This window comes from Pseudonaja textilis, chromosome 8 (assembly GCF_049901715.1).
Source record: "Pseudonaja textilis isolate UNSWEBS1 chromosome 8, rPseTex1.2, whole genome shotgun sequence".
NCBI lineage: Eukaryota > Metazoa > Chordata > Lepidosauria > Squamata > Elapidae > Pseudonaja > Pseudonaja textilis.
The window spans coordinates 24862073-24889851 of record NC_141997.1 but is presented as its reverse complement, the minus strand read 5'-3'; the positions used below and the strand labels follow the sequence as shown (position 1 = coordinate 24889851).

At 34.9% G+C, this 27779-nt stretch overlaps 1 protein-coding gene and 1 pseudogene across 10 annotated transcripts in view; both read left to right on the top strand.

The window, feature by feature from the left end:
- Positions 1-27779, top strand: part of ATP11A (ATPase phospholipid transporting 11A) — a 112499-nt gene that overhangs the window by 46764 nt on the left and 37956 nt on the right. For all 10 annotated transcript variants that reach the window (XM_087938556.1, XM_026708404.2, XM_026708406.2 and 7 more), the window contains exons 2-11: positions 5236-5358; positions 8217-8306; positions 9283-9363; positions 10739-10846; positions 15922-16050; positions 16892-16995; positions 19032-19082; positions 20694-20758; positions 21707-21788; positions 27439-27589. In XM_087938556.1, coding sequence (XP_087794682.1) covers positions 5236-5358; positions 8217-8306; positions 9283-9363; positions 10739-10846; positions 15922-16050; positions 16892-16995; positions 19032-19082; positions 20694-20758; positions 21707-21788; positions 27439-27589 — 984 coding nt within the window. The remainder of the gene's footprint in view (positions 1-5235; positions 5359-8216; positions 8307-9282; positions 9364-10738; positions 10847-15921; positions 16051-16891; positions 16996-19031; positions 19083-20693; positions 20759-21706; positions 21789-27438; positions 27590-27779) is intronic.
- LOC113441406 (small nuclear ribonucleoprotein Sm D1 pseudogene) lies at positions 6940-7337 on the top strand (annotated as a pseudogene).

Genomic DNA, 27779 nt, shown 5'->3' with positions numbered 1-27779 from the left:
ACAAACTCTCACTTAACATAAATTTTGGGCTCAATTGCAGTCGTAAGTTGAGGACTACCTATACTTCTGTGTTTGCTAAATTAGGGTAAGGCTCTTATATATTATTGGTAATATATAATATATATTATTGGTTTGCTAAATTAGGGTATCTTTTATATATTATTGGGAGATAGGCTTTTATTTCTTGAATTCATTCTTAAAAGCACGAATCTCTAAAAATCCCAATATTTAACCCAAGTCACATTTTTGTGAACATTCTGCCTCATCTTTTTCTTAAAGCTTTTTATTAGGTTAAACTTTTATGTCCTTTAAACAAGAGTCAAAGTCATATATAAATTACTATTCCTTTAAGTTTTGAGTTTGATAAACATTCTTGAAAATGGTATTTTTGTATGTGATGAAAAGGCAGCTTAATGGATTTTTTCCCCCAGTTTTGGGGTTCTGTTTTTTGCTGACAGTGTTGAAGCAAGAGAAAGCATAACTAATACTTCCTCATTGATGTGCCAATGAAACTTGGTTTCGGTACATTGAGCTTTTGGTTATTATTAGAATCTCATAATGCTAAGGCATATTTATGGTTTCTTGAATGTACCTTTTAATGGGTCTAAGTAATAAAGTACAAAGAGATGGATACACTTCACTACCCTGTCCATTTTGATGCATGATTTTTCTATTCTTTTCTTTTTGTGCATGTGTTCTTTTTTTGCAAGGTCTTAGTGGAATTTTCTGAGGGAGCTCTGGGACAGGGTGGAAAACTGTTTTGTTATCCTTTTAAAGTTTATATATTGATAAATGTTATCAAGAGTTGCAGCAATATCTATTGTACTATTTATTGTTAGAATTTGGGGGAAGGGATTATAGAATAATAACTTTAATGTTGTATGCTGCTGCTTTAAGTATTACTTTTATTTACTTTATTTTATTTATTTATATATTAAATTTGAGGCTGCCCATCTCATTCACAGTGACTCTAAGCAGTGTACAGTTAAAACGTAAAAACTGTATAAATATCATAGTCCAATGGGGGCAGTTAAAATAGGAATAATTAATTTAAAATAATTAACTTTTGTTGAATAAAGTTGTAGTTGAGATTAGTTTTGGAGGCTTTCTCCAAAACAGCTTTCTCTATGCTAACCCCCTTCTAGATAGATTTATGTTACAGTTCCACAATTTTTGGTCATACCAAGATCAAGATAAAACAGTCTTAGCTGAGAATTTCAGGAATTGTAGTCCCAACATACATGGAATGAACCAGAATGGGAAAGAAATTAATATCATATCATATATCATATCATATCTAATAATATCATATGAAATATATCTGTTTTGAGATATTTTCCTACTTTTTAAATGTATAATTTTTTATTATTAATTAGGGCATAAAGCTATCAGCACCTTTTCGATCTTCTATGCTTCTTATCATCCCACTCAATTCAAATGATAATCAGTTGGATTATAAAGTTTCAAAATAGTTGTATCCGATATGAATCTAAGTGTATTTCATATGACATTACTGAAGATTGATAGAATCTGGATTTATCTTTCCCATGCTCTAAAACTGCACTGGTGTGTTTGGAGACAAAGTCCACAAAGGAGGGCAAACTGATAATCATAAGATAATGGAAAGTGGTACCTCATCTAACCACAAAGAGTTAGACCAAGACTCTTGAGAGCTACCATTTTTGGGGATATGCCATCCTTGCTTTTGCCATATCTCATCATCATCAACATCAAAGCTACAATGAGGTGCAGCAACTCCTTAAATGCACCATTCAAATGGTTCCCCTTGCAGATGAGGTTATCCTCCCTACATGACCCTACTTTGGGAAGAATACATACTTCCATGCATGTCTCCCATCTTTTATCTTCATATGATTGGGGCTGACTCCCTTCCATGCCTCTCACCTCCCAACATGTAGATTGCAAATTACAGTAGGAGAAAGCAACCTGTGGAATCAGAAGGGCGGAAGTCTTAGTGGATTGTTACATGGCAAACCTGTTATTATATCTTTAGTCCAGTCTTTCCTGAACATCATTTATTCCCTTCCTGGGGTTAAGAGAGTATTTATTTTGTTTTTACCTTTCTGTGATGTCTCCTTGTATTGTTTGCCTAACTTTGTGATACTTGACTTGGTAGCGGAAAGAATGGCTACAAAGAACCTTCAGTTGAATGGACTTATCTTATTTTGACCTTCAGCTCAAGACTAGAAGTACAATTCAGTCTAGTTCTAAATGTTTTGTTACTCTATGGCACGGGTGTCAAACTTGCAGCATCCCAATGCTATCACATTATGTTTCACAAAGTTTTTCCCATTCAGGGAGCTGGGTGAGCATAGCCTGCATGTGACACATACGGGGTGCGGGGCACCAATTTGACACTCTTGCTCTACGGGGAGATATTAGAATTATCTTCCTGCTGCAGAGAACATGGATGTTACTTGCATTATGTCACATAAAAATCCAAAATATCCCTTGAGGGTGCTCAGCCCAAATCAGGACTGGGTTGTGAAAGATGTAATTTGAAACCATTCCTCAGTATTTGAATATTCAATTAAAAGAGAACTGGGTGGCTAGATTCAAGGAGAGCCTTTAGTTTTACTTGCTATACTTTAAAAGTTTGATCAATATATAGCTATTCTGTGTTGTTGTTCTTTTTTTGGTACATATTACTTAAATATTTTGGTGAGAAAATATATATACATAATATAATATAACAATGCTAGTTTCTAAATGGAAAACAATAGAAGCATGTTGGTTATAATTTAACTTTTATATACAGAGATGCACACACTAATACATTATATATACTGTATATACATTGTTCTTGGTTTCTATTCTCTTGAAGGTTTGAATGTCAAAAGCTATGAGAATTAGAGAACTGTGCTAAATATACAGAATGGATGCCCCAGAGCTATATTTTATTAGGATTCAGACTTATACTTTAACAAAAATCATGTTTGTACTCTTTTTCAAGGATGAATTATGCTATTTTTTTTCTGATGCTAGTGTATTAATTTGGCCAATTAGTGGGAAAAAACAATAAAATAAATACTCTTCTATTCTCATAGATTATTATGAGCCTTTTGAGCTAGTCCAGGCATGAAGCACACCAAGAATATTATCTTTATCTTGACTGTAAGGTTTCATTAGAAGAATTTTGCAAGTCTGGAGGTCCATCTCTTCCTCATCTTTACAGTTCAAGAAAGTAGAGGGGCTTCCTTCTGAGATCTTTGGCAGAGACCCATTTCTTCTGTGGACTTTGCTGCTATTGTCTGGCCATAGTTTAGTCTGTGGCTCTTCCTCCTGTCTTCCAAGGTCATTCTCACATGCCATTATATAACTGTAGAGCATATTCTTCAAATATGTAGATGAAGAAACAAGTATCTAGAACAGTAAAAGTGTCAGAGATCTTTGCTATTTATAACCTTAAAGAATCGTGTCTCCTTTTACTGAATTGAGGAAAAGTGTAGTATTTAATCATAAATGTGTGCATATTTGGCATCAGATTTATGGGTAAGTGAATTCCGTATAATTATGGAAATACAGAATTTTCTTGTCAGAAAAGATAATCAGGAGCAATATCAAGATGGAAAAGACCATGAAAATAGAAACTATGCAGGACAAAGTGAGATGAAATGGAAAGAGAGGTGAAATACAAGGATTATAATATTAAAGAGGGTACTTTAAATAATTTTCCTGGATGTGTGTTTCTATTGTGTTTCTATTGAGCAAACTCTTAGTTGGTTCTAATAAATAACTCTATTGCAACCAGTGAGGATTTGATCTAAACTACCTGTCATCTTATTATTATCAGACTTTCAATATACAGTTGATAGAGGGTGTTCTGCAAACAGAAGCATAGTGATTTGTAAAATCATGGTTAATGGATTAACACAGGGGTCCCCAACCCCGGATCCATGGACTGCCACCAGTCCGCAACATGCCAGAAACCAGGTTGCTGAAACAAGTAAAGCCCTATACACAAAACCACGCCCCCTCCGGTCCATGGAAAAACTTCTCTTCGTGGACCCTGTTCCTGGTGCCCAAAAGGTTGGGGGCCATTGGATTAACATATTGAGTGAATTCAGCCAATTGTCATTTATTCTGAAAATAATAGATATGATCTGAAAATTCTTTTGCTTTGCCTTTGTCATTCATTCAGATTCAATTCAAGGCAAATTTGTGGAGGATTCTTTATAGTACAGTTTCAAGTATGTTACTGGTGTTCAGGCACTCACTATATAGTTAAATTGAAAGTTAAAATCCAAGTTAATTAACTTGAAGAATCCCCTAGGCATAAATTTCTGAAATCATAAAATCAGTGGTTTAATTATTTTTTGACTGAATTGTCCTAGAAACACCTGCTCTGAAACTTCTGAATGAAAGTACCTGAAACAAAATTTTAGAAACAGAGACTGGAACTATTCAATATACACACATCTTCAAAATGTGAGGTAACATTAGCATTGGCTTAACTCTAGTTTGTCAGCAAGAGAGGTAATTCAAGCACTAGTAGAGTATCTTTAAATCTGGTTGGATATCTAAAACAGACCATAACCTATATATTTTAATAACATGTATATTCTAACATAGGAGCTACTTTCCTGATATATTATTTATCAATAATACAAAAGTAATTATTGTTCTGAATATAGGATTCTGACAATTTATCTACCATGTCAATATTAAGGAAACTATGTTTTACTGGTTTATTTATTTCTCTATCAACCACACATCTCTGGGTAATGTAATATAATGTAATGTTATATATATATATATATATATATATATATATATATATATATATATATATATATACACACACACACACACACACACACACACACACACACACACACATACATATACAGATAGATAGATAGATAGATAGATAGATAGATTATAGATATTATTTATTAGATATTTAGAAGATGAAACTTAAATCTTACATGAAGCGTGAGTTGATGCATGTCTCATCAGTTCAGTTATTTATTACTTGTTTATTTAATATATTTCTATAATGCTACAATAAAAAGGACTTTTGGAAACTTACATTAAAATATGGTATAAAATATGCTCATACAAAAATATGAACATAATAGCACTAATATGTTAATAGCACATAATATGCAAGTAGGGAAAAAAGATAACTTCAAATCAGGGGAATGAACCCTAAAATATAACAACAAAAACCCAGCCTTTGATGTAGAACTACTTATTATTTTTTCTTCACAGTGTGCTGGGGAAGAGAACTGGGTAGACAATCGGACAGTTTATGTTGGGCATCGTGAACCCCCTCCAGGTGCTGAAGCATACATTCTGCAGAGGTATCCTGACAACAGAATAGTCTCATCAAAGGTATTCCCTTATATCTTTATTCTTTTCACTGTCTCATATCATAGTTATTTTAATATGCCTTATACTTTTGGCTTCAATGTACACATGCCCCTCTTTTTATCAACAATTTTAATTTTTGCACCAAAGTCTCTTGTTTAATTGCAGAAGTCTGGCACTGAAATAAAAAAATTGCTGTTTATTATTAAAATTTGTCAATAGTCAGATTTTTTGCTGATTTGTGCAAACATAAAATAGCATGTTCAATGGACTTTATGTGCTGATTTACAGTTACAGTATACCATCAATGGATTATTCCCACAAAAATATGGGCTGCAGAAATCAATTGGACCACTAGATGCCAGCAAAAATATGTAGTTTTCTTAATGTCTTTCTTGTCATCCAGTGTTTCTGAAATTACATCCCACATCTGGTAGACTCATACTTGGGTAATTTCATATAACTTTATTAAATGTTTTTTTTTAATTAAATAACAAAAACTAGTAGTCAAGGGAGAGAATAAAAGCCAAAATAGAAATGACTAACAGATGTGCAATAAAATAAAAAAATATATCCAAAAATTTTAGCCCATCTTATCATGCAGTCCTTAACTTGTTCATTTTCTGTTTCCAAACTTAGCAAAATTTGTACATTTTAGTCATAGGATATATAATTGATTTATATAACTCAATTTCAAATTTTATCATGTTCAAAACTATACGTTACTTTATTAAGTTCAAATCTAATAATAATAATGATATAAAAAGAATAATAATAGATATAAGACTTGCTTATATGAAAACCATTGACATTTATATGCTTCTGATACCAAATCTTCTCTTAATTTTATTTTAAATGCACATGGGGTATATTCTAGCAATTTACCATATCTAACCATTTCTGTTTAGTTCCCATTTCTGTTCTGTAAAATGCTTCTTGCGGATGTAGCTGTAGAGGTATTTTTGGACATATTCTAATTTATATTCAATCCAAATTCTCAAGATGGCACATCTAATAAAATGGTTTCGGAAATTTACATTAATCTTACACTTGCTGTTTGATAGCACCCAAATCTCAAGTCATGCCCTTCTAAGTTCAATAATCTTTATCTCTCAGCATCACTCATTCTTTCAACCAAACTAAGCAATCTCTTTATCTTTCTTTAGCCTACTGTGAAAACTCAGTGGCAGTGCTGGTTCTGAAATTGAGGTTCCCAGCTCAACTTTAGCATTAGCCACAGTACTGTCACTCAAAAAGCCAGCCTTGCACACAAGCCTTGGTTAATGGTGTAACTGCCCACCAGCCTAGCATTCCTTATGATATGTCACATGCTGCTTACTTTCAGGAGGTGTTCTCTTTCTGTTGACAGGTCCCTGTGGCCTAGCTGAGGCTGCTTCAGGTTGTCTGGAGGCCTTTGTTCTTGAAGCAGCTTCAGAGAATGTTGTCCTGTGGCCTCTGCAGCCTCTGACAACTGAGACTTCTGAGACAGTTCAAGAGCACACCCCATTAATAGCTTCCCTTCATGAGTAATGGAAGCGGCCTAGTTTGAGTTGGCTGCGTCAAGCTAAATTTTTCATCATCTCTTTTGGCTTCTCACCCTCGGGGAGCCCTCTGTCTGGTTTATCCGTGAATTGCCTTTCTGCCATGAAACTCGTGCAATTTCTTATGAAACTTAGTCATGAAACTGTCACCATTGAACTGAAAAATGGGACTCAGGTACATGGAGCCATTACAGGAGTGGTTGTCAGCGTGAATACCCATCTTAAAGCTGTAAAGATGACTTTGAAGAACAGTGAACCTGTCCAGTTGGAGACATTGAGCATTCGAGGCAATAATATCAGATATTTTATTCTGCCAGACAATCTGCCTCTTGATACTTTGCTGGTGGATGTTGAAACAAAAGTCAAATCCAAAAAAAGGGAGGCAGTTGCAGGTAGAGGTCATGGAAGAGAACATAGAAGAAGAAAGGATGTGGAAGAAGAAGAGGGGGTCCAAAACGATAACTTCTTTATATCTGTTTTTTTTTTTTAAAGCCTCAAACAACCAGTATTTTTTGCAGGTTTTATTTTATGTCAGTTTTAATAAACAAATGTGGAAAATGTGTCACTTAAATTCAAGTTCTACATCCATATATTATATGAAACCCCTGATTACACTTGTAGTATTTTTAACTTTGACAGAAATGTTTAATTCTAAATTTCAGAATTGTGAAATTTGCAGTCTTATCTTATATCATCTGCTGACACCTGGAAGCATTTGTGAATATTTCAGTTTAAAGCAGAAAATTAAACAGTCCTCATTTAGCAACCACAAAAAAAAGAGCACAGCCCATTTGCATGCAATTTCCATAGCCTCGAAAAACTGCATAAAAATAGGTTGTGCCTTCAAACTGTTGGGTGTTGGTGAACAGTGGCACATCATCTTTGATCTATGTGTTATAATTTCACCACCACTGCCTTGGGAAATTAATTTGGCATGTGGTGCTCCTTAATCACTTAATCAAGCCAAGTCTATGTTCTCTGTAAAATATCAAACTTGGTATTCTTCCTTTTGGATGGCTCAGAGGTATTTCATAAACCAATTTATCAAAATTCCCTAGAGGTTTGTAAAATGATTGTCACAGCCAAGTGTAGCAAAATACACTTCATCTTCTCCGAAATGTTGAAGAATGGTATTTTAGGTTAATTAGTAATACAATCCACTTTGTTTAATTTAATGTGACATACATAGACATATAATATATAATCTTTGTATGATCATTGAATGATTTCACAAAAATGCAGTTTATTATATTGTGTTATTGACATAGAAAGAAAAAAAAATCATGTCTAATTCCTTTGTAAATTAAGATTTAGCCTTCCTGAACTTCCCATCTTTTTCAGTACACCTTTTGGAACTTCATACCGAAGAACTTATTTGAGCAGTTCCGAAGAATAGCAAACTTCTACTTTCTTATCATTTTTCTTGTACAGGTAAAATGCACCTCTTTTTTATATTAGATATATAAGGCATGTATAGGAAAAATGAAAAGGAAAGTATATGTAGTCCTTGACTTATGGCCATAATTGAGCCCCAAATTTCTGTTGCTATGCAAGACAATTGTTAAATAAATTTTGCCCCATTTTATGACCTTTCTTGTCACAGTTTAAGTGAATAATTGCAGTTGTTAAGTTGGTAACATGGATGTTAAGTGAATCTGGCTTCCCCATTGACTTTGCTTGTCAGAAGGTCACAAAAGGTGATCACATGACTCTGGCATACTTCAACCATCGTAAATATGACTCAGTTGCTAAGCATCTGAATTTTTATCACATGACCCTGGGGATGCTACAATGGTCAAAGTGTGAAAAACAGTCATGTTACTTTTTTCAGTGCTGTTGTAACTTCAAATGGTCATTATACAAACTGTTGTAAGCCATGGACTACCTGTAGTAACTTTCCTTTTGGACTTTGACATAGCTGCTCTGATCTTTGAGAAAATCTCTAAAATCCCTGTTTTGCAAATATCTGCATTTGGAGATTCAATTCATTTTAAACTTAGAACAGGATGTTTCAAATTTAGATTGATATGTGCCCTTAGGAAGGAGCAGTTCAAAATCACTAAACAAAGTACATTTTGGCTGTAAATATTAAGCATGAATCACTAAACATGTGTTTGTGAAGACATGCATCAGAAAGCTATATTTCAAGGAACCGTAATTAAGTCAGCCTAAGGGACAAATCAGATTTTCCTCTGCATATCCGTATTGTACCTAACAACACCATCAGTCATTTGAAATTAGCAATGTGGCTGGATTTCTTCAAAATGCCTTGACAAGCTGTACCTCACTGTTTTTCAAGACCAGTGTTTGTTTTTATAAAAGTATAGTTTGAAAAGTATTCTTTGTTTAAATATGGTTTTTGTTGAAATCCATATTTTATAAAAAAATGTGACATTTTATTTCCCAGTTAATTATTGACACACCAACCAGTCCAGTGACAAGCGGCCTCCCACTTTTCTTTGTCATCATTGTAACAGCTATAAAACAGGTAAGCGTTTTAGAGTTTAATTCAGAACTGGAGGCAGATCATGTCTACATGGTTTTCGAAAACGTTTTTTTGATTGTCATGTTTGATTCTTCTGCCTTTACATACCCTCAGTTGGACTGAGAGATGATTGACCTAAAGCAGTGGGTTGTTTTCTTTTCCTCAATAACCTTTAAGATGTGTTGACTTTTAGAATTCCCCAGTTAGTCAGGCAAAAGAAAAAAAAAGGGTTTCCATTCTTCTGGAAAGCATATATCACTTTTTGATTTTGATTTTTTATTTTTATTCATGATTACAGCAGTTATATTTGCTGAATATAACTGAAATGTATATGAAAAGTATATTTCTTTATCTATCCTTTATCCATTGATTTGTTACTGTCAAGGATGTATTGACTGATGAAAAGGAAATTATAAAACAATTACAATTAAGAGGAAAAATAGCCTGAAGATAAACATGGAGATACTGATATATTGGAATAATACTTTCTACCCTATGCTGCAGAATTAATTTCTAAGTTACTTCAGTAGTACTGCAATAATAATACCATATTTTAAAAAATAGCTTGTGACAGTCATTAAATAGTTATACAAACTGAATTTTTTTTTGACCTCTAAGATTCCTGATTGTTGTGAGGGCTCCAATGAGACTATTGATTTTTATGCTAAATTATAATTCTTAGTATGAATAAGCACTGAAAACTCAAGTATGTCAGTGAAATACCTGATGCACTCCCCAACAGAAATACTTGCAGGAATTATGCCAAAAAAGGTCTAGATAAAACCGGACCATGACATTTAAGACCCCCGCTCTTACATGCAGGTAGTCCTTGAACTTATGACTACAATTGAGTCTGGAATCTCAACCACTGAGCGATCAAATATGTCATTAAGCAGATGGTCAGTGCTTCTGATCTTACTGTGCTGATTCTCCACCCTCTGCTTGGATTTTGGCTCCCTCTCATCTCTGGGGACTGGCTGGAAGAGCTGCCTTCTGAAAGAGTTCAGGTCCCCTCCATGCATGGAACTCCTTCGTTTAAATCTTCAGGATTTCAGCTCTGTTTCTGCACCCCATAGAAAGAGTTCTGCTGCCCTCCCATGCCCTCAGTTCTGAAAGCAGAGATTCTACTCTTAAAGTCCTGCGCCTATGTTTTTCCCTCATTGTGGGATACAGTACAGATTCATTAATGTTTTTCATCCCCTTCTATCTTTCCTGGTTTCTTTAATTTATGGTGCATAATACTCCAAAGGATAAAAAAGAAAGTCCATTTCAAATGGACACAGCCATGCAATTGTTTTGGTCACCATGCACCGGTAGTTTATCATTTTCTTCTTCTAGCACACATTTGATTGTATGTTTTCTTTGTGGTTTCATGCAGGGATATGAAGATTGGCTTCGTCACAAAGCTGACAATGCAATGAATCAGTGTCCCGTTCATTTTATTCATCATGGCAAACTGGTTCGAAAGCAGAGCCGTAAACTAAGAGTAAGGATCAAGGGTCAATAAATATACCTATGAGGTTTTTTGGTATGAGGGCGAGTATTTTGGAAAGTTTCACTTATGGCAAATAGACATTTCATAAACAAATGTACCGTAGATTTAATGAAATTACAGTTGTTCTTATTGCCAAAGGGTGTACCATTAATGGTTTCCTATGACGGCATTTGATGCAGTTATGTGATAAAACATTCTATATAGAGTACCTGATATTATACAGAGCAGTAAAAAAGGAATTATATCAATCCCATTATCCATCAGATGAACAAAGAAATGTTATCTCACTATCTGCATGAATTAATCTGCCAAAAGGTAAGAGTGTTTGACTTGCACCAAGCAACGTTTTGTGGTTAGCCATGATAATAGCTAAGCTATGATTGGCCACAAAATAGCTAAGAATTACCATGGCATTCTCTTCTCAGCCCAAAGTAAACTTGTGATATGGCTCCATTGTTAGTATCCCTTTTTCTGTTAGGTTTTTATAGTCTTTAAATGTTATTATAATCAGTAATGATAAGTAGCTTTATTCATTTATTTACATTTTAGCTTTATTGTGCACTGGCCAAAATTGCTTTGGTGAAGTGGGCAACTACATAATTTAGATTAAATAAATAATTAAATAAAATGTATTATTTTATTGTTCCCAACTTAAGTGGAATTGCAATACTCTGAATCATACACCATAAGAAATATAAGAAATGTAACTATGCTGGTCTGTGATCATAATAAAGTTAATATATAGGTGCTAAGAAAGAAATGTAATTATGCTGGTCTGTGGTCATAATAACATTAATATATGGATGCTAAGTATTTAAGGCTACTCATGGCTTGGTTTTTGTTTCAAAAAGTAGTCTCTCATTTGTGACCTGCTGAATTTGCCCATGATAGGAAAATTACAAAGTAGAGTGTTGTAATGTAAATAGCTACTCAAATCCATTTTGAATAAATTTCACTGTAGTAACTTTCAGAATTTTTAAAGTAGCTGAGAATAAGATTATAGACAAACAAGATTAGAGAGATAGTATAAAACAAGCCAGTAAGACTGGTATTATAGCAGGCAGTATTTGTTCTTTGTAACTTGAGCTTTACACATCCTGTAGATATTGAACCAATGGATCTTAAGAGTCCTGTTTCACTGAAAAAGGAGAGTTAATTCTAGCACTCTCTTCATGATGGGGCTCTTGGGAGTCTTCCTGTCTAGGTTTGTGGCAAACATTAATGTATGTAGTACAGGCAGAAGGGGTCTCTTTAACTACTTGAAAACTACAACTGTAGTGAAAGGTTGTTTTGGGATTATCTTGATATATTTTCTTCTCTGCTGATCTAAAACAACTTTATATATAGGAACTATCAGCATAACAGGTCAGATGAGTGCAAGTGTACATATAGAGACAAGAAAGAATGAAAAGGGAACTTAATTTCATCCATAACATCTCTAAGTGTTAATGTTGATTATATATGCTCCTCAACTCTCCATAGTTTACTGAGGGGCCATTTTGTTACACTCCCTGCTTAATAGGCAGTTGTGCGTTTCAAATTTCATTTTTCTTATCAGAAAAAAGAACCACAATATGAGAAGAATGAAGGCAAAGCAGGTCATTGGCTACCTGCCTTGGTGTTGTTGTCTATTGTTCAGTAAAATTTACTTAAATGTAGTGGAAGGTTGTTTTGAATAAACATTTATTTATTTATTTATTTAAATTTGTCAAATAAAAACGAGAACAAGAATAAGAGAATAAAAATACAATGGCAGGAACGATAGGCAAGTTTATGCACGCCCCCTCTAGCGACCACTTAAGTATGAAGTAAGTTCCACGGAAGTCAATTTGTGACTGAGACTGTGAAAACGTGTAGCTGAGACAACTGAATCAGATAGGGTATTCCAAATTTTGACAACTCTGTTACAGGAACAATATTTTTTACAGTCAAGTTTACATACAAGGATTGTGCTTTTGATTTAGAGAAGAATTATTATCAAGATTTAGTTTCTTCCTGGATTTTGAAAGCACTCTTTATGCAATGGGATATAGATCCTTTTATTGGGCTATTTAAAAAAACAATTTTCCCACAGTGGCTGTCACAGTCTGTCAGGCCTTCCAGGAAGAGCAGGAAACCCAATGTCATGCCTCTATTTTTATCGTAAAGCTATTGTAAGAGAACACTGCAACTCTGAATACTTCTTATCTTTGTGTAGGCTTGCCTGAGATTTTTACACACCTTATATTCTCGTCTCAGAGTGAGCACCTTTTATCTGACCATTGTAATGAGTAGCATCTCTTTCTTCTGTTTCTCAAGGCCATTCCCTCTCCTTCTTACACCCTCGTTCAACTTAACCTAAACAAGCCAGTGTAATAGATAAACAGCCATAAATAAATAAAAATAGTCTAAAAATCAGTAAAAGTAACATTGACAGTTTGCTTTTTAGTACCAAAATGTGAAGAAACTGTCACTAAATTCAATAGTTCTTCACCCTTTAATGATAGCTAATGCTAGAACATTTCTTCTTGACCATTTCCTTTATATAGACCATTACAGTGTCTTGTTTTTAATGCCTTATAAGAAGGTCACTTTCAGCACATCAAATTAAAACCACCATTCCCTTTTTAGACTGACAAATCTTTCTGAATGTGTAAAGAGCCACAACCCACAACTACATCATGCAAAACAGCATCATTTTAAAATCAGAGAATGTTATAGGATGTAAATATGTGATTTGTTAGGAAGTGAATGGTGCTCTACCATATTATTATAGTACAACTTCCTGCCTGATGAATAACTTATTTCCTTGCCAGCCAATGTCCAGGAACCAATGATATATAGCCTTAATACCTTTAAAACTAGCAAATTTATTATGGCACTGTCTTTTCTAAGTTTATTATATGAAAGTATTTAAAGCAGATCAAGGCATGTTATTCTGCTAAAAAGTTTTAATTGTGTGTCCAGAGAAGTGAGTACATCATATGTGGAAATAACTTGCAAGAAGTGTATCAGGTTTCCCACAATCATAAGCACAACATATTTGTATTAATTAAAGCAGTCCATTTTTTTTCCAGGCTTCTGTGTGTGGGAGGGACAGGGAGGCTGCCACTGCTTTAGCAATAGCACTTATTTATATACTGCCCCATAGTACTTTACAGCACTTTCTGAGTAGTTTACAATGTCAGCATATTGCCCCCAACAATCTGGTTCCTCATTTTATCAACTTGGAAGGATGGAAGGCTGAGTCAACCTTTGGTTCAGGATTGAACTCTTGGCTGTGGGCAGAATTAGCCTGCAATACTGCATTCTAATCACTGCACCCTCACAGCACATTTAAGCAGTTTACTAATTAAAGGTAATGCAGCTCTTAAAGGAATGGAGCAGTTTTTCTGCAGGCTCATGAGGAAGCTAAGGAAAAGATAGGCAACTTTAGTGAATGGTAAAGAGGTATAATTTTGAAGTGTTCTTTTCATAAATTACATTGTTTATAGTTACAGTTTTTTTCTAGGTCATAAGTACTTCTGCTTGGTTAGTGTGCCTTTCCCATTCCTCTAGAGAGAGTTTTGCATATTGTTTTACTTCACTTGTGCATGAAAAATGATTGTATGTTTCTACTGAAATGGTTCCACATTTTTCTTCTTCTTCTATTTTAAACTGAGCATAAAACAAAACTAAAAGCTATTTCTCTACAGATGTTTTGGGTTTTTTGATAGAATGTTTCAATGCTACTCTTTAAATATTTTTAATTTTCTGTTTAAAATTTCCCAAAATGGAATTTATTTATAAATGCTGCATAAATGCATAAATGTATTTCTGTACTTCTGTACTTTTCTGTAGTTTTGATAAATAGTAATGAGTAGTAATGATAAATAAATGAGTTTGATATTTCATTTATATTAACAGTTTGTTTCTGTTGGAGCTAATAGTCTAACTAAAAGTACATTTTTTTTCTTTCAAAGTATAATGACCCGTGAAAACCTCACTTGTATTCAAAAGTGATCCTCTGTTCCAATTTATTCCTGTTTCATTATACTTCAGGAAGTATCATAAGTTCTAGCAGTCACAGCCAACATAACCTGAAATCATGGGAGCTTGGCACATTTCAAGAATGTCACCTAGGTGGACATTTTCAGCCGGCCATTGAGATGTCACAATGCAAACCTTTTCCATTAGTATTACAATGCAGCATGCAAGTACGTGAGGGGTCATATTTGCGTTGTAACATCTCAACACATATTTCATTTCCTGTTATAACTGCAATTCTTCGCTTTATCACCTGATATATAATATTATAGCCGAGCAGTATAGGAGACTATGAGGAAGTGCTACTTCTATTCAGTGATTTCCTGAACAGGACAGAAGTAAAATAAAGTTAATAGAGTTTGCAAATTATTCAATTTATTATGAGTATTTTAGTGAATTTCTATTTTGTTTTTTCTTCATTTGTAGTTATAGTCCTGTGGATTGCATATAGGCGTAAACAGAAATAACAAAGTACAGTAGGGTTATATCAGAAATTCACAAATAAATCCTGAATCCTTACGTGCATATCATACTTACACTAAAGTTTAGTATGCCAATAAGATCACAGAAAGAATCATGGTATAGTCATTGATTCAATTTACTTATTAGACTAAATCAAAATCAAATTATATTATGTTGCACCCTATGTTTAATCCAATTAATGGCTGTGTTAAAATGTCATGCTAGGCCATGATTGGTTTTGGCCATGATTTACTGAATAAGCTACTTTATTGGCCTAATACAAAGCTAGTAACCTGAGATATAAACACCATTAAGAAAAAAAACAACAAAACTACATTATGACTTATCACATTCTGTAACCAAGCCTATAGGTTGAGGGTACAATGCTGATAAACTATAATAATTTGATTTATGGGCAACATTAAGCAATCTTGTTGAGTTTCTATGTTATAATAGACATCATACTAAGCCTAAAAATAGACAAGTGACATTTTGGTTTAATATGTTAACAGTGTATTTATTTACTTTTGAGGGAAGCAACTCTAATCTTATTCTAACCATGATTTCTCTCTGTCCTGCCCACTCCCCCCCGCCCCAAGGTTGGAGACATTGTGATGGTAAAAGAAGATGAAACATTCCCCTGTGATTTAATATTTTTGTCAAGTAATCGATCAGATGGCACATGTTTTGTTACAACAGCAAGTTTGGATGGTGAATCAAGTCATAAGGTAACAAGTTTAATGATAATCTCTAGCTGAAGATGAGGCATTGGATGTTTTTCTTGTATTACAGAACCTAAGTTTATGAATGAAAGTATCTATGTTTCTGAAGGATTAAGTAACCTAAAGCTGCAATATTACTTTTGTAGGTGTGTCATAAGACAAATCATCACCTCTGAAAGGGATCACAATAGGCAAAATGGTAGATATGCTATCCTAGTTGAAACTCAACTGCTTTTATATATGTGTCAACATTGCACACCTTAAAAGGAACAAAGTTTCTGTTGCAATAGTGTGAGGACCATCTTGCCTTTTATCTCACCTTTATATCCCCTGTAAATGACACTAAATCCCCTTTTTAATTGTGAGACTTTCTTCCAAATAGACTGGTATAGATTTATGCAGTAAACCTGTTCACACTTCAAAGAATGGGCTTCCTGAAAAATCAGCTTCAGATTTGCATCATTCCCCCTGCCCACTAGAGTACTTGCAATTTCCAGCCTGACAGGAAAGATGTACTGCTCATAATTAAAAGATTACCCACTTTTGGTTTAATACACGGCGTATCAAAATTTGAATCTGTTCAGAGAATTAGTTCTGCACCATTTTGAAAATATGAGCTTTCTGATACAGCTTATGACTTATTAATTTAACATAATAGAGCTATGTAAAATGATTTGATTTGTTAAAATCTCAGAATTTATATCTCCAAAGATAGCTGTTTGGTAGTCGTTCAGAGTTGCAGAATTTTGCAATGCCATAGTGTTTGATCCTGTGACCACAGATGAAAAGATGAGAAGAACTGTGTCTCATGTTTTCAATTTCACTATTACTTCCTTTTTTATTCCAGACATATTACGCGGTCCAAGATACAAAGACTCTTCAAGATGAACAAGATATTGATAAACTACATGCTACCATTGAATGTGAACAACCTCAGCCTGATCTTTATAAGTAAGAACTTGTGATTTATTATCTTCTTACTTATTCTGACTTCACTAATACTACTTTAAGTATATGGAACTCCCAAGTGTAGAAACGCACATTTTGAGAAGATATCTGGAACAATGAAAACGGTTCCTAATGCTTCTCTTCTCTTAGAGCAGAGGTGTCAAACTTGTGATCCGCAACTTGGATGTGTCATGTGCTGGCCCCACCTCCACCCGGTTTAGCAAAGGGGAAAAAAGTCCCAATATGTCACATGACACCACGCATGTTTGACCCCTGTCTTAGAGAGACCTCTGCCTCAGGTGATCAAGATGAATCACGAAACCCAAGAAAACTAGAACACAAATGGTTTGATCTTTATTTATGGCTCTTTAGTGCTGAGGTATGGCAACTCCACATTTTTCAAATATTGGTATTATGCCCTATTTCATTTATGTGATGCAAAACCTTTGAGTTGCAGGCAGTTTGTCGGTATATCATAATGAAAGATGAGGGGACACCCTAAAATGAAGCTGAAAAAAAAGAAGTAAAGGAAAATGTGAATCAGTAATAGGAAACTGATAGTGAAACCAAGGGATTTAAATGGACTATAAAAAAGGGAGTCTATTTTCTTTCCTCGTTCTTTCTTGCAGTACTAGTTCTCTTAAATCAGATCCTAGTTATCTAACATTAATAGTTGGGATAAATGTAACAGCATAACTGAAGAAGGGAAGCTGTAGAAGTTTATGGTGTGTGAAAAGAGGCTCCATGCTGTAATCCATAGTTTCAGCATTCAATTTTAAAAAGGTTGATTTTTAACTAGAAAGACTGGCTAAACCAGATTTGGAAGACATGTAGCCATATGGAAAGGAACTTGTATGTTGCTAATTGCTGCATTGAAAATTTATTGATAATATTTATATAGCTGTCCATCACATAGAATGACTCTGAAATGATGTTCAGTTTAAAAGATTATTTTTAAAAAATCATACAAAATTAATGATTAAAACTATTATAGAATTCCATAATTAAGAACACCAATCAGGATTACTTAGCAACAGATGAAAAATATGCAACATATAGAATGAGAAAATATTCCTATTTTCTATAAATAAAAATTAGCCACTTCCTACAAGTCCATAATTTACTGTAGTAAAGCAGAGGAAGAGAACTTTAAAGAAAATTAAAATATTTTGCTGGAGATCAGGCTTCAGCTAGACCAGGGGTTGGCAACCTTAAATGCTCAAAGAGCCATTTGAACCCGTTTCCCACAGAAAAGAAATCACCGGGAGCCACAAAACCCTTCCTATGTCTGACTATTTCCTGAGCGGCCACAAAACTAGCATATCTAGTTGAATTAAATGTTCTGTTTTCTTCTGAAACTTTTCTTTTCTTGGATTTACCCATAGTTGGCCTACCAGGGGATGAAAACTCAATAAATCACATGCCAGAGGGTGTCATACATTGGCAGTTGTGACACATATTTTGAGCGACAGGGAGCTGCAGCAGAGGGATGGAAGAGTTCATTTAGTGATCATTTGAAGTTAAACAACCCTGGAAAAAGTGACTTATGTCCATTTTTCACACTTACGACTGTTGCAACATTTCCCCATGGCCACATGATTTACTTTCAGATGCTTGACAGCTGGTTCATATTTATGACCGTTGCAGTGTCCTGGGTGACCATGTGACCATCTTTTGTGACCTTCTGATAAGCAAAGTGAATGGGGAAGCCAGATTCGTCTAACAACTGTGTTTATTGTAGTAATTTAACAACGTATTATGTACCAATTTAACAGCTGCAGTAATTCACTTAACAAAAATTGTAAAATGGGACAAAACTCATTTAACCAATTTATCATTCAGCGACATAAATTCTGGGTTCAACTGTAGTCGTAAATCAAGGACTACCCGTATTCATGATGCATTTTTCTAAAGATAACAGTGGAAACTATTGGCACGCCCATATGTTCAATTATTGGCATGCACATCTCTGCTTCCCCACAGCCATCCTGATGCTCAGCTTTTCCTTAACTTGGGTTTTTTTTTTTTTTTGCTTTCAGATTTGTTGGCCGGATAAATATTTATCATGAGAGTAATGAGCCAATTGCAAGGTAAGACTTCAAATTCAAATTTGTACACGTTGCCCAGGTAATTCATCTCTTAGTATTAACAAGTAGGGTGAAAAAAAATAACATTTCATCCGGCCTGTGCATTGCAATAAATAAATAAACCTCTGTCCAAAGATAAGTTCTCTAGAGTTAAATTTACTGGATATTTGGTTGCAGCTGGGCAGCTCAGTGCTATATGGCTGGGGGCCAGATGAGCTGTTAGCTAGATGAAGCCAGGCTACATTTCCTTAATCTTTGTAATTTCTGGATGTAAAGCCCAAGGGGAGATGGAAACCAGGAATCTATTTTCTCAGAGCTCTCTTTGTATTCATTGTGTTTGTTGCAAAAGAATGTACTGTGGGATTGTTCCTAATATGGAAGGAGTCTGGATGTGACACAACTTCACATTACATTTGACATTTTTCTTCACAGTTCTTTTTCCTGTTCCTGTTTTAGCATATCTGGCCTGATAATAGATCAATCCTATTAGCAAATCTTGAAATACTTTGACATATCTGTCAATGAGCAAAAGCAGATTATGACTCATTGTAACTCCTTCTAACAAAATTCCTTCTTTGAATTAGACTTATCCTGTTCATCATTTTGATATATTAGGTTCAACTTCAGAGGGAGTGTAAATAATTTTTCCCCTTTATATATATTTTTTATATTTAGCATGTTTTAATTGTATTCAGATTTTGGAACCACATTTAAGATCTAATGTTTTTGAAGCATTGAAGTTTTCTGTGATCATGCAAACATAAATCATGCAGATATTGTTTGTGCATGTTTATGAAATTAAATATAGAGAATGTACAAGACTACCCCAATTGATCCCAAAATTCCCATTGCTAAGGAAGACAGTTGTTAAGGTGGTTTTGCCCCATTTTACAATCCTTCTTGCCACAGTTGTTAAATGAACCACTGCAGTTATTAAGTTAATAGTATGGTTGTTAAGTGAACCTTGGTTACACATTGAATTTGCTTGTCAGAAGGTCACAAAAGGTGATCGTATCACCCCATCATAAATATGAGTCAATTGTCAAGTGTCTGAATGTTGATCACATAACATGGAGATGCTGCAGGTGGATGTAAGTGTGAAAAAGAGTTGTAAGTCACATTTTTCAACTCTGCTGCAGCTTTGAATGGTCACTAAATGGTTGTAAGTCAAAGACTACAATTAAAATTCTCCAATATTTAGCCACAAACAGCTAAATATCTAGTTCTCTTATTCAAATAACTTATCTTGTATGATATATAGCACAGTGTAATTAAAATGGAATTTGCCAATTAAATCCAGTAATTCAAATTCCAACTGATTAATTAATAAGCAACATTGAACTCTATAGCAGTTTATAAAGTGCATGTAGGATACCTTTAATGTTTTCCGTCTCTAATTCTCAGTTTGTATTTCAGGAATATTTGTTCAAGAACTTTTAAAGGTTTGCCTAGTATGGTTTGGGCTAGGATTAGCATTATTTTTATGTGTTAAACATGCATTTATAAATTGTCATAATCAAAATTATGTTTCCTTGTTTGTTCAGCATTTCATTTCATTCTGCAAATTCTTGGTTTCTTCCCTTGATAAAACTAATTAATATTTTTACTTTGCAGGCCATTGGGATCAGAAAATGTGCTTCTTCGAGGAGCTACATTAAAGAACACAGAGAAAATCTTCGGTAAACTTTGCCTATTGAGACACTGACTAAAAGCAATATCTTTTAGTGTAGTATCTCTTGATCAAAAACAAAGTGAAAGAGACCAACAAACAGAGCTATTTTGAGTTAAAAGCAAGGTTGTCGATATGAAATCCTAAATTATTCAATGGTCTGGGTGGTGGGAGGACATGGTTCTGGTTTTTATCAATTTCCATTTGCTATTTTTTGCAATGCTCATGAAGTATTTTCTTCTTGTGTGATATCTGCAAGAATGGATCACATGTAATGACAAAATGAAATTATGAAACCCCTCAGTTTCTGCCATGGTCTCTTACTGGCCCAGTTGTCTCAGCATAGAGACCACTGTTGTCCTCTGCTGGGCTCCATTGCCTGTTTGATTTTATTTGTTAAACTGTTATGAACTGCCACAGAGTTCTAGGCTGTGGTTTTGTCTTGTTTTCAAAGTATAAGCATAATAAGCATCCTTAGAAAATAAAAATGGTGAATGCTGTTCCTTCTGCCCAAAGAAATGTCCAAAAATGACAGCATGGTAGTCTGTACCTTGTGGCTTGTCTGCACGTACGTTTGTGGAATTTGGCCTTGCTATTTATAGTAGAGCTTTTATGACATCACAAAATATCAGATATGTCTGTTTGCCCAAAAAGGCTGGAATTTCTTTGGTTGGCAAATTGGATTTGGGTATACAATATTATCACTGAAGAGAATAAAGGCAATTTTGTTTTCCTAATCCTAAAAGATAAACTACTTTTAACCCTTCTAGATCAGTACTGCAAAATCGGATGGTATTTTTCAGTGTAGCAATAACAAATTAGAATAGTACAACTACCCATTTTGGATTCAATATCTGTTATTGAATGCCATTATGCAAATATATTAGTCTAATTAACAATGATAATCCTGCTTCTTCTTAATCCTATGTTTTTTATTTCTTTTTGTTTTTTCCTTCAGGCGTTGCAATATATACTGGCATGGAAACAAAAATGGCATTGAATTACCAATCAAAATCACAGAAACGATCGGCTGTAGAAAAGTAAAGTGTTATCAACTGTTCTAATAGCTCTGTGGATGAAATGATTAGAAAATAAAAGTATTTATCTGATAAGTAGGGGAAAATATAATAATTTGTCTATATTTTATTTTCAATAATTACTTGCATAATGAAGGGATTTGGATCCATCCATCCATCTGTCTCTAGAACAAGGCGATTTAATGACTGGGCTATCTTGGAAAACATCAAATCATGTTCATGTTTAGCATACAGTAGCTATTTAATTAGTTACTTTGTATCTCTTTTCCTCTATATGAGAATACAATAAGATAGCCCTTTGAGGAATTATGAAACATAAATGTGATTAGCATATTTGGAAATGCTCTTTTAGCATACATCAGTATTGTGTATTGTTTCTTGTATATTAATGTAGACATACTGTATTCTCTTTTGTCACATATCAAATTATATCATTGAGAGTCTATGTTTTGTTCAAGTACTGTGTTAAAATAATACAAAATCATTGACACATATAGTAATAGACATTCATTAATCTGGCTTTCAGATTAAGCTTGTTAGTGATTGGGGATAAACCCCCAAGCAGAGTATGCAGCAACAGTCAAGCCAGGCAGGCAAATGAGAGAGAGAGTGGGCCCAAGAGTATACACACACTGGAGACAAAAACACTGTTTGTGGTTTTAAAATAGTTATTTAATTCACACAGAGATTAAGAAGTGTCATTCAGTCCATATATCATTATCCAGTATATTCATCCAGTTATCAAGTCCATTAACAGTAAAAACAATGTCCTTATCTGCTTGTAAGTCTTCTCCTCCTGATACCTTTCTCTCAAAGACAACGCTGAATCCTCAGCTCACCAAGCAAACAGTCCTTGTGTTCAGGTGAAATGGTATCTGGCACAGTAGCCTCCAAAAGTAAGCAGATAGACGTTCCAGCAGGCAGCAGACCAGGAACAGAACCAGGTGCATCCAGAAGCCGGGGCTATTACGTTTCCCTTCCTACCTTTATTACTGCCTGCAACCGCACCCACAATGACATTGCAGTTTCTTGCTTAAAGCTACAAGACACTTAATCCTAGGTTTACATATTTATTCAACCCAAACCTGGTTGGAGTATCCATATACCCAATATTCTCCCCTTTTGGGTGATATAAATATGTAATGCCTTTACATTCTAAACCCATATTTTTCACAACTCTCTAGATGCTTAATAGCACCTTGGGCTTTAGTAAAATGATCAGCTACATTGTCCTCCGACATGCAGTACTCCAGCTGTATCAATTTACTCTGTACAGATTGTCTTACATTAAGATACCTCAAATCTGTATGTTTACTTCTCGTTTTAACTGCAATATTAGTGGCCATTTGAATTGCTGCCTGATTATCTTCATGTACAACTATAGGGTAATGTACAGTTATACCCATATCTTTCAACATTTGTTTGTACATAATCAACTCAGTACACAATAAAGATAAACAGGAGAATTCTGCCTCCATAGTAGACAAACTTATATGCTGTTGCCTTATTGACTTCCAGCCTATTAACGTCTTACCCAGCATTATGGCTGTTCCTGAAGTCGACTTTCTAGTATCTCTTTCTGCTGCAAAACTAGCATCTGCATAAGCACTCAATATGAGATCACCTTTTGGTTCTAAATACAGTGCATGGTGTAATGTACCTTTAAGATATCTTAGGATTCTTTTCAATGCTATCCAGTGACATTGAAGCGGATCATTATTGTGTCTTGCCAGCTGATTAATACTAAAAGCAATATCTGGCCTTGACCAATTGCTAATATATGATAAGCTACCAATCAAAGATTGATACAGTTCCTTATCAAACTTGGGACTTTGAGTATCCATTTTGCAAACATCCTGACTCATAGGAGTCTTTACAGGCTTACAAAGTTCCATTTTATAATCTATTAGCAATTTAGATATCTTATCTTCCTGAGATATCTTAAACCCTTTCTGTGTTCTCAGTATATTCAATCCTAGATATCTCTTTATCTCACCTAATTGCTTGATTTTTATTTTCTTGGCTAATGATGATATTATTTCATTTGCTTCATCATTAGTCTTAGTTATCAGAGCAATATCATCAGTAAACAACAATAATAATGATATCTTCCCATTCTTTTCTCTCTTAAATAGACATGGGTCGGCTAAACCAGCTTTAAACCCTATATTGTTCAGTTCCTTCACAATATACTGGTTCCATTCATAGCCCGATTGTTTAAGACCATAAAGGCTCTTCTTTAATAACCAACAATCATTATCATTATTATTGTCTCCTTTAAATCCATTAGGCCTTTTCATATATACAGTATGTCTTAGTGGAGCATGCAAGTAAGCAGTTTCCACATCTAAATGGTTAATTATATATTTCTTGCTTGCTGCCCACAATAAGGCTGCCCTTAACGTAGCTGCTTTAAGACTAGGTGCAAATACTTCATCATAGTCATTTGCACTTTGTCTAAAACCTTGGGCTACTAATCTTGCCTTATGGATTATATTTCCATCCTTATCAGTTTTTAACTTAAAAATCCATTTGCAGCCAATGGGTTTTTCATTACTAGGTAATCTCACGTTTTCATACACCTGCATATCCTTCAAAGATTTCAATTCCTTATTCATTGCTGCATACCAATTTTCTTTCTCTTTAGAAGAATACCTTTTAATCTCATCCACAGTAGATGGAACTCTATTAACCTGGCACACTGTATTAGCCTGGTATCTATCAGGCGGTCTAGATATACGTGTAGTCCTTCTGGGTATTACTGGGCTTGTATGAGGACTTTCTTGAGTTACTACTTGGTCCTGTTCCTCATCTTTCTCAGCTATTTCTTCTTCTATGGGCACTATCTCTTCCTGTACTTCTGTCTTCACTTTATTTTTAAAGTTACAGGGATACTTAATGGGATTTCTGTAGGATTCAATAACCACTTCTTTATTGTTATCCTGCTCTAACTTATCCCATCCTACGTGCTCTAGAAATTGGGCATTGGCACTACATAACACTCTAGATGTGCCTTTCTCCCAAAATCTATATGCCCTATGGTTAGCTTGGTAACCAACGAAGAAGAATTGTTTAGCTCTGTGTTGCCCTTTACGCCTGAGTTGTGTAGGGATATGCACCCATGCTGGTGCACCAAATGTGTGCAGATAACTCAGATCAGGCTTCCTGCCATGCCACATGGTGAATGGAATTTCACCAGTGGTTGAGTTAACCACATTGTTTAATAAATGATTAGCACACATTGTGGCCTCCCCCCACAAAGAATCAGGTAACCCAGAATCAGTTAACATAGTACGGGTCATCGCCTGCAATGTTTGGCCTCGCCTTTCAACAAATGCATTGTGCTGTGGTCTGTATGGTGCAGATGTCTTATGAGCTATTCCAGCTGCCTTTAATCTACTCTGGAATTTGCTATTAACAAATTCCGTACCATTATCTGTCACCAGGGTTATAATTTGCCGTTTGGTTTTTCTTTCAGCAAACCTTAACCAATTGAAGAAATGTTGATATGTTTCAGTTTTGCTTTTCATTAGGTAGCAAAACCCATATCTAGAGTAATGGTCCATAATGCTCAGTATATATCGAGCACCCCCCATACTGGGTTTCTTTGGACCTATAATGTCTGCAAATACTACTTCTAAAGGTTCTTTAGTTTTGAAACCATTTAGCCTATTTGCAGGCAATATTTTACTCTTATCTTCACAACAGACATTACAACGCAAATACTTATCACAGGGTTTTAACCTTATACCTTCAGATAACACTACTGTACGTTTTAGCATTTTAAAATTTACATGCCCCAAACGTCTATGCAATAAATGGATACATTCATCATGAGGCTTGGTATTGTTAAATACAGTTTGTGCCTCCCCTTTCTTACTATCACGTAAGACATACAATGCTCCATTTAAAGCTGCAGTTACCTTTTTGTTATCTCTCTCCAGTATGCACTTATTATTCTTAATATCACAATTGCTAAACATGGCCAGTTCAAAGGATTTCTTTGGCTTCTATACATTCTGGCTTTTTCCTTTTTTGTAGAATCTTGCCAAATGTCCTCTGCCTCCACAATTAAAACACTTTTTAATTGTGTATGCCGTCGAAGATAACTTCTCTTCTTCCGGGTGCTTTACTTTACACAGCTGGTTTCTTTCCAGCCTTGAAGATAATTTCTCTTCTTTATTAGGCTTATCTGCTCTCAGCTGGTCACGTTCACTCCTTCTCCTGGCTTCTTCTAAGAGCCTGCTGGTTATCTCAGTTACTGATAAACTGTCTTTAGGCAATACCTCTAATGCAGTCACAAAATCATCATAGCTTCGATCCAAAGAAGACAGTATAATGTATACTTGTTGCAACTCATTAAATATAAGCTCTTTTTCTTGTAATTCTTGAAAAATGCTTTTCATACAGTTTAAATGAGTTAACATGTCTCCATTCCTCTCAAGATGTGTTCTAAACAGCTTCCGTGTAAGATTAATATGAGCTCCTACACTGTCTCGAACATAAACCTTCTTGAGATTATCCCAGCAATTAGCAGCACATTCCTCTCCACGAATATGAATCAGTTGCTGGTCTGATAGAGTCAGTCCTATGATGCACAAAGCTTGTTCATTCTTTTGTTTATAGTCCTGTATCTTTCTGGCATCCTCATCAACAGTAGGATCCAAGTTGGATACATCTGGTGGGTTTGTTACTATGCCCCACAAACCTTCTCTTCGTAGCAGTAAACTACATTTCATTGACCATGAAACATAGTTTGTTCCATCTAGTCTGGATATCATGGACAGATGTGGCAAATTTACTTGTGCCATTGCTCTTGTGAAAAATAACTATTTAACAAACAGTTTGTATTTACAGTAATGTGCAACTCCCACCAGCTCTCACTGCTATATCCTGGTTAGTTAGACTGTGCACACTGCTGGGCCCATAACCAATGTTAGTGATTGGGGATAAACCCCCAAGCAGAGTATGCAGCAACAGTCAAGCCAGGCAGGCAAATGAGAGAGAGAGTGGGCCCAAGAGTATACACACACTGGAGACAAAAACACTGTGGTTTTAAAATAGTTATTTAATTCACACAGAGATTAAGAAGTGTCATTCAGTCCATATATCATTATCCAGTATATTCATCCAGTTATCAAGTCCATTAACAGTAAATACAATGTCCTTATCTGCTTGTAAGTCTTCTCCTCCTGATACCTTTCTCTCAAAGACAACGCTGAATCCTCAGCTCACCAAGCAAACAGTCCTTGTGTTCAGGTGAAATGGTATCTGGCACAGTAGCCTCCAAAAGTAAGCAGATAGACGTTCCAGCAGGCAGCAGACCAGGAACAGAACCAGGTGCATCCAGAAGCCGGGGCTATTACGTTTCCCTTCCTACCTTTATTACTGCCTGCAACCGCACCCACAATGACATTGCAGTTTCTTGCTTAAAGCTACAAGACACTTAATCCTAGGTTTACATATTTATTCAACCCAAACCTGGTTGGAGTATCCATATACCCAACAAAGCTTTAATTCTGACTTGTCTGCAAAAATGGCACATGTATATACAGAAATAACTTAGATTAATTGAAAATATAAAATGAATAGTTATGTTGTAAAATGACTATATTTCATTAATTATAACCATATTTTCTTTCATCTGTTTCAGATCAATGAATGCTTTTCTTATTGTATACCTTTGTATTCTAATTAGTAAATCACTAATAAATACCATCCTGAAATATGTTTGGCAGCTTGGGCAATATCGTGATGAACCTTGGTATAATAGGAAAACAGAATCCGAAAGGAAAAGAAATGTAGTATGTAACCTGTTTTAATTATACTGAGATATAATTATGTATTTATCATTTTATTTCTCTCCTTGCCTATCTTGAATAAGTAGAGTGCTTTCAACACAGCTGTTGGCTTTATTCTATAAGCCAATGTTTTCCAACTTTGGCAACTTTAAGAACGCTGGATGGGGAATTCTGGGAATTGAAGTCCAGACAT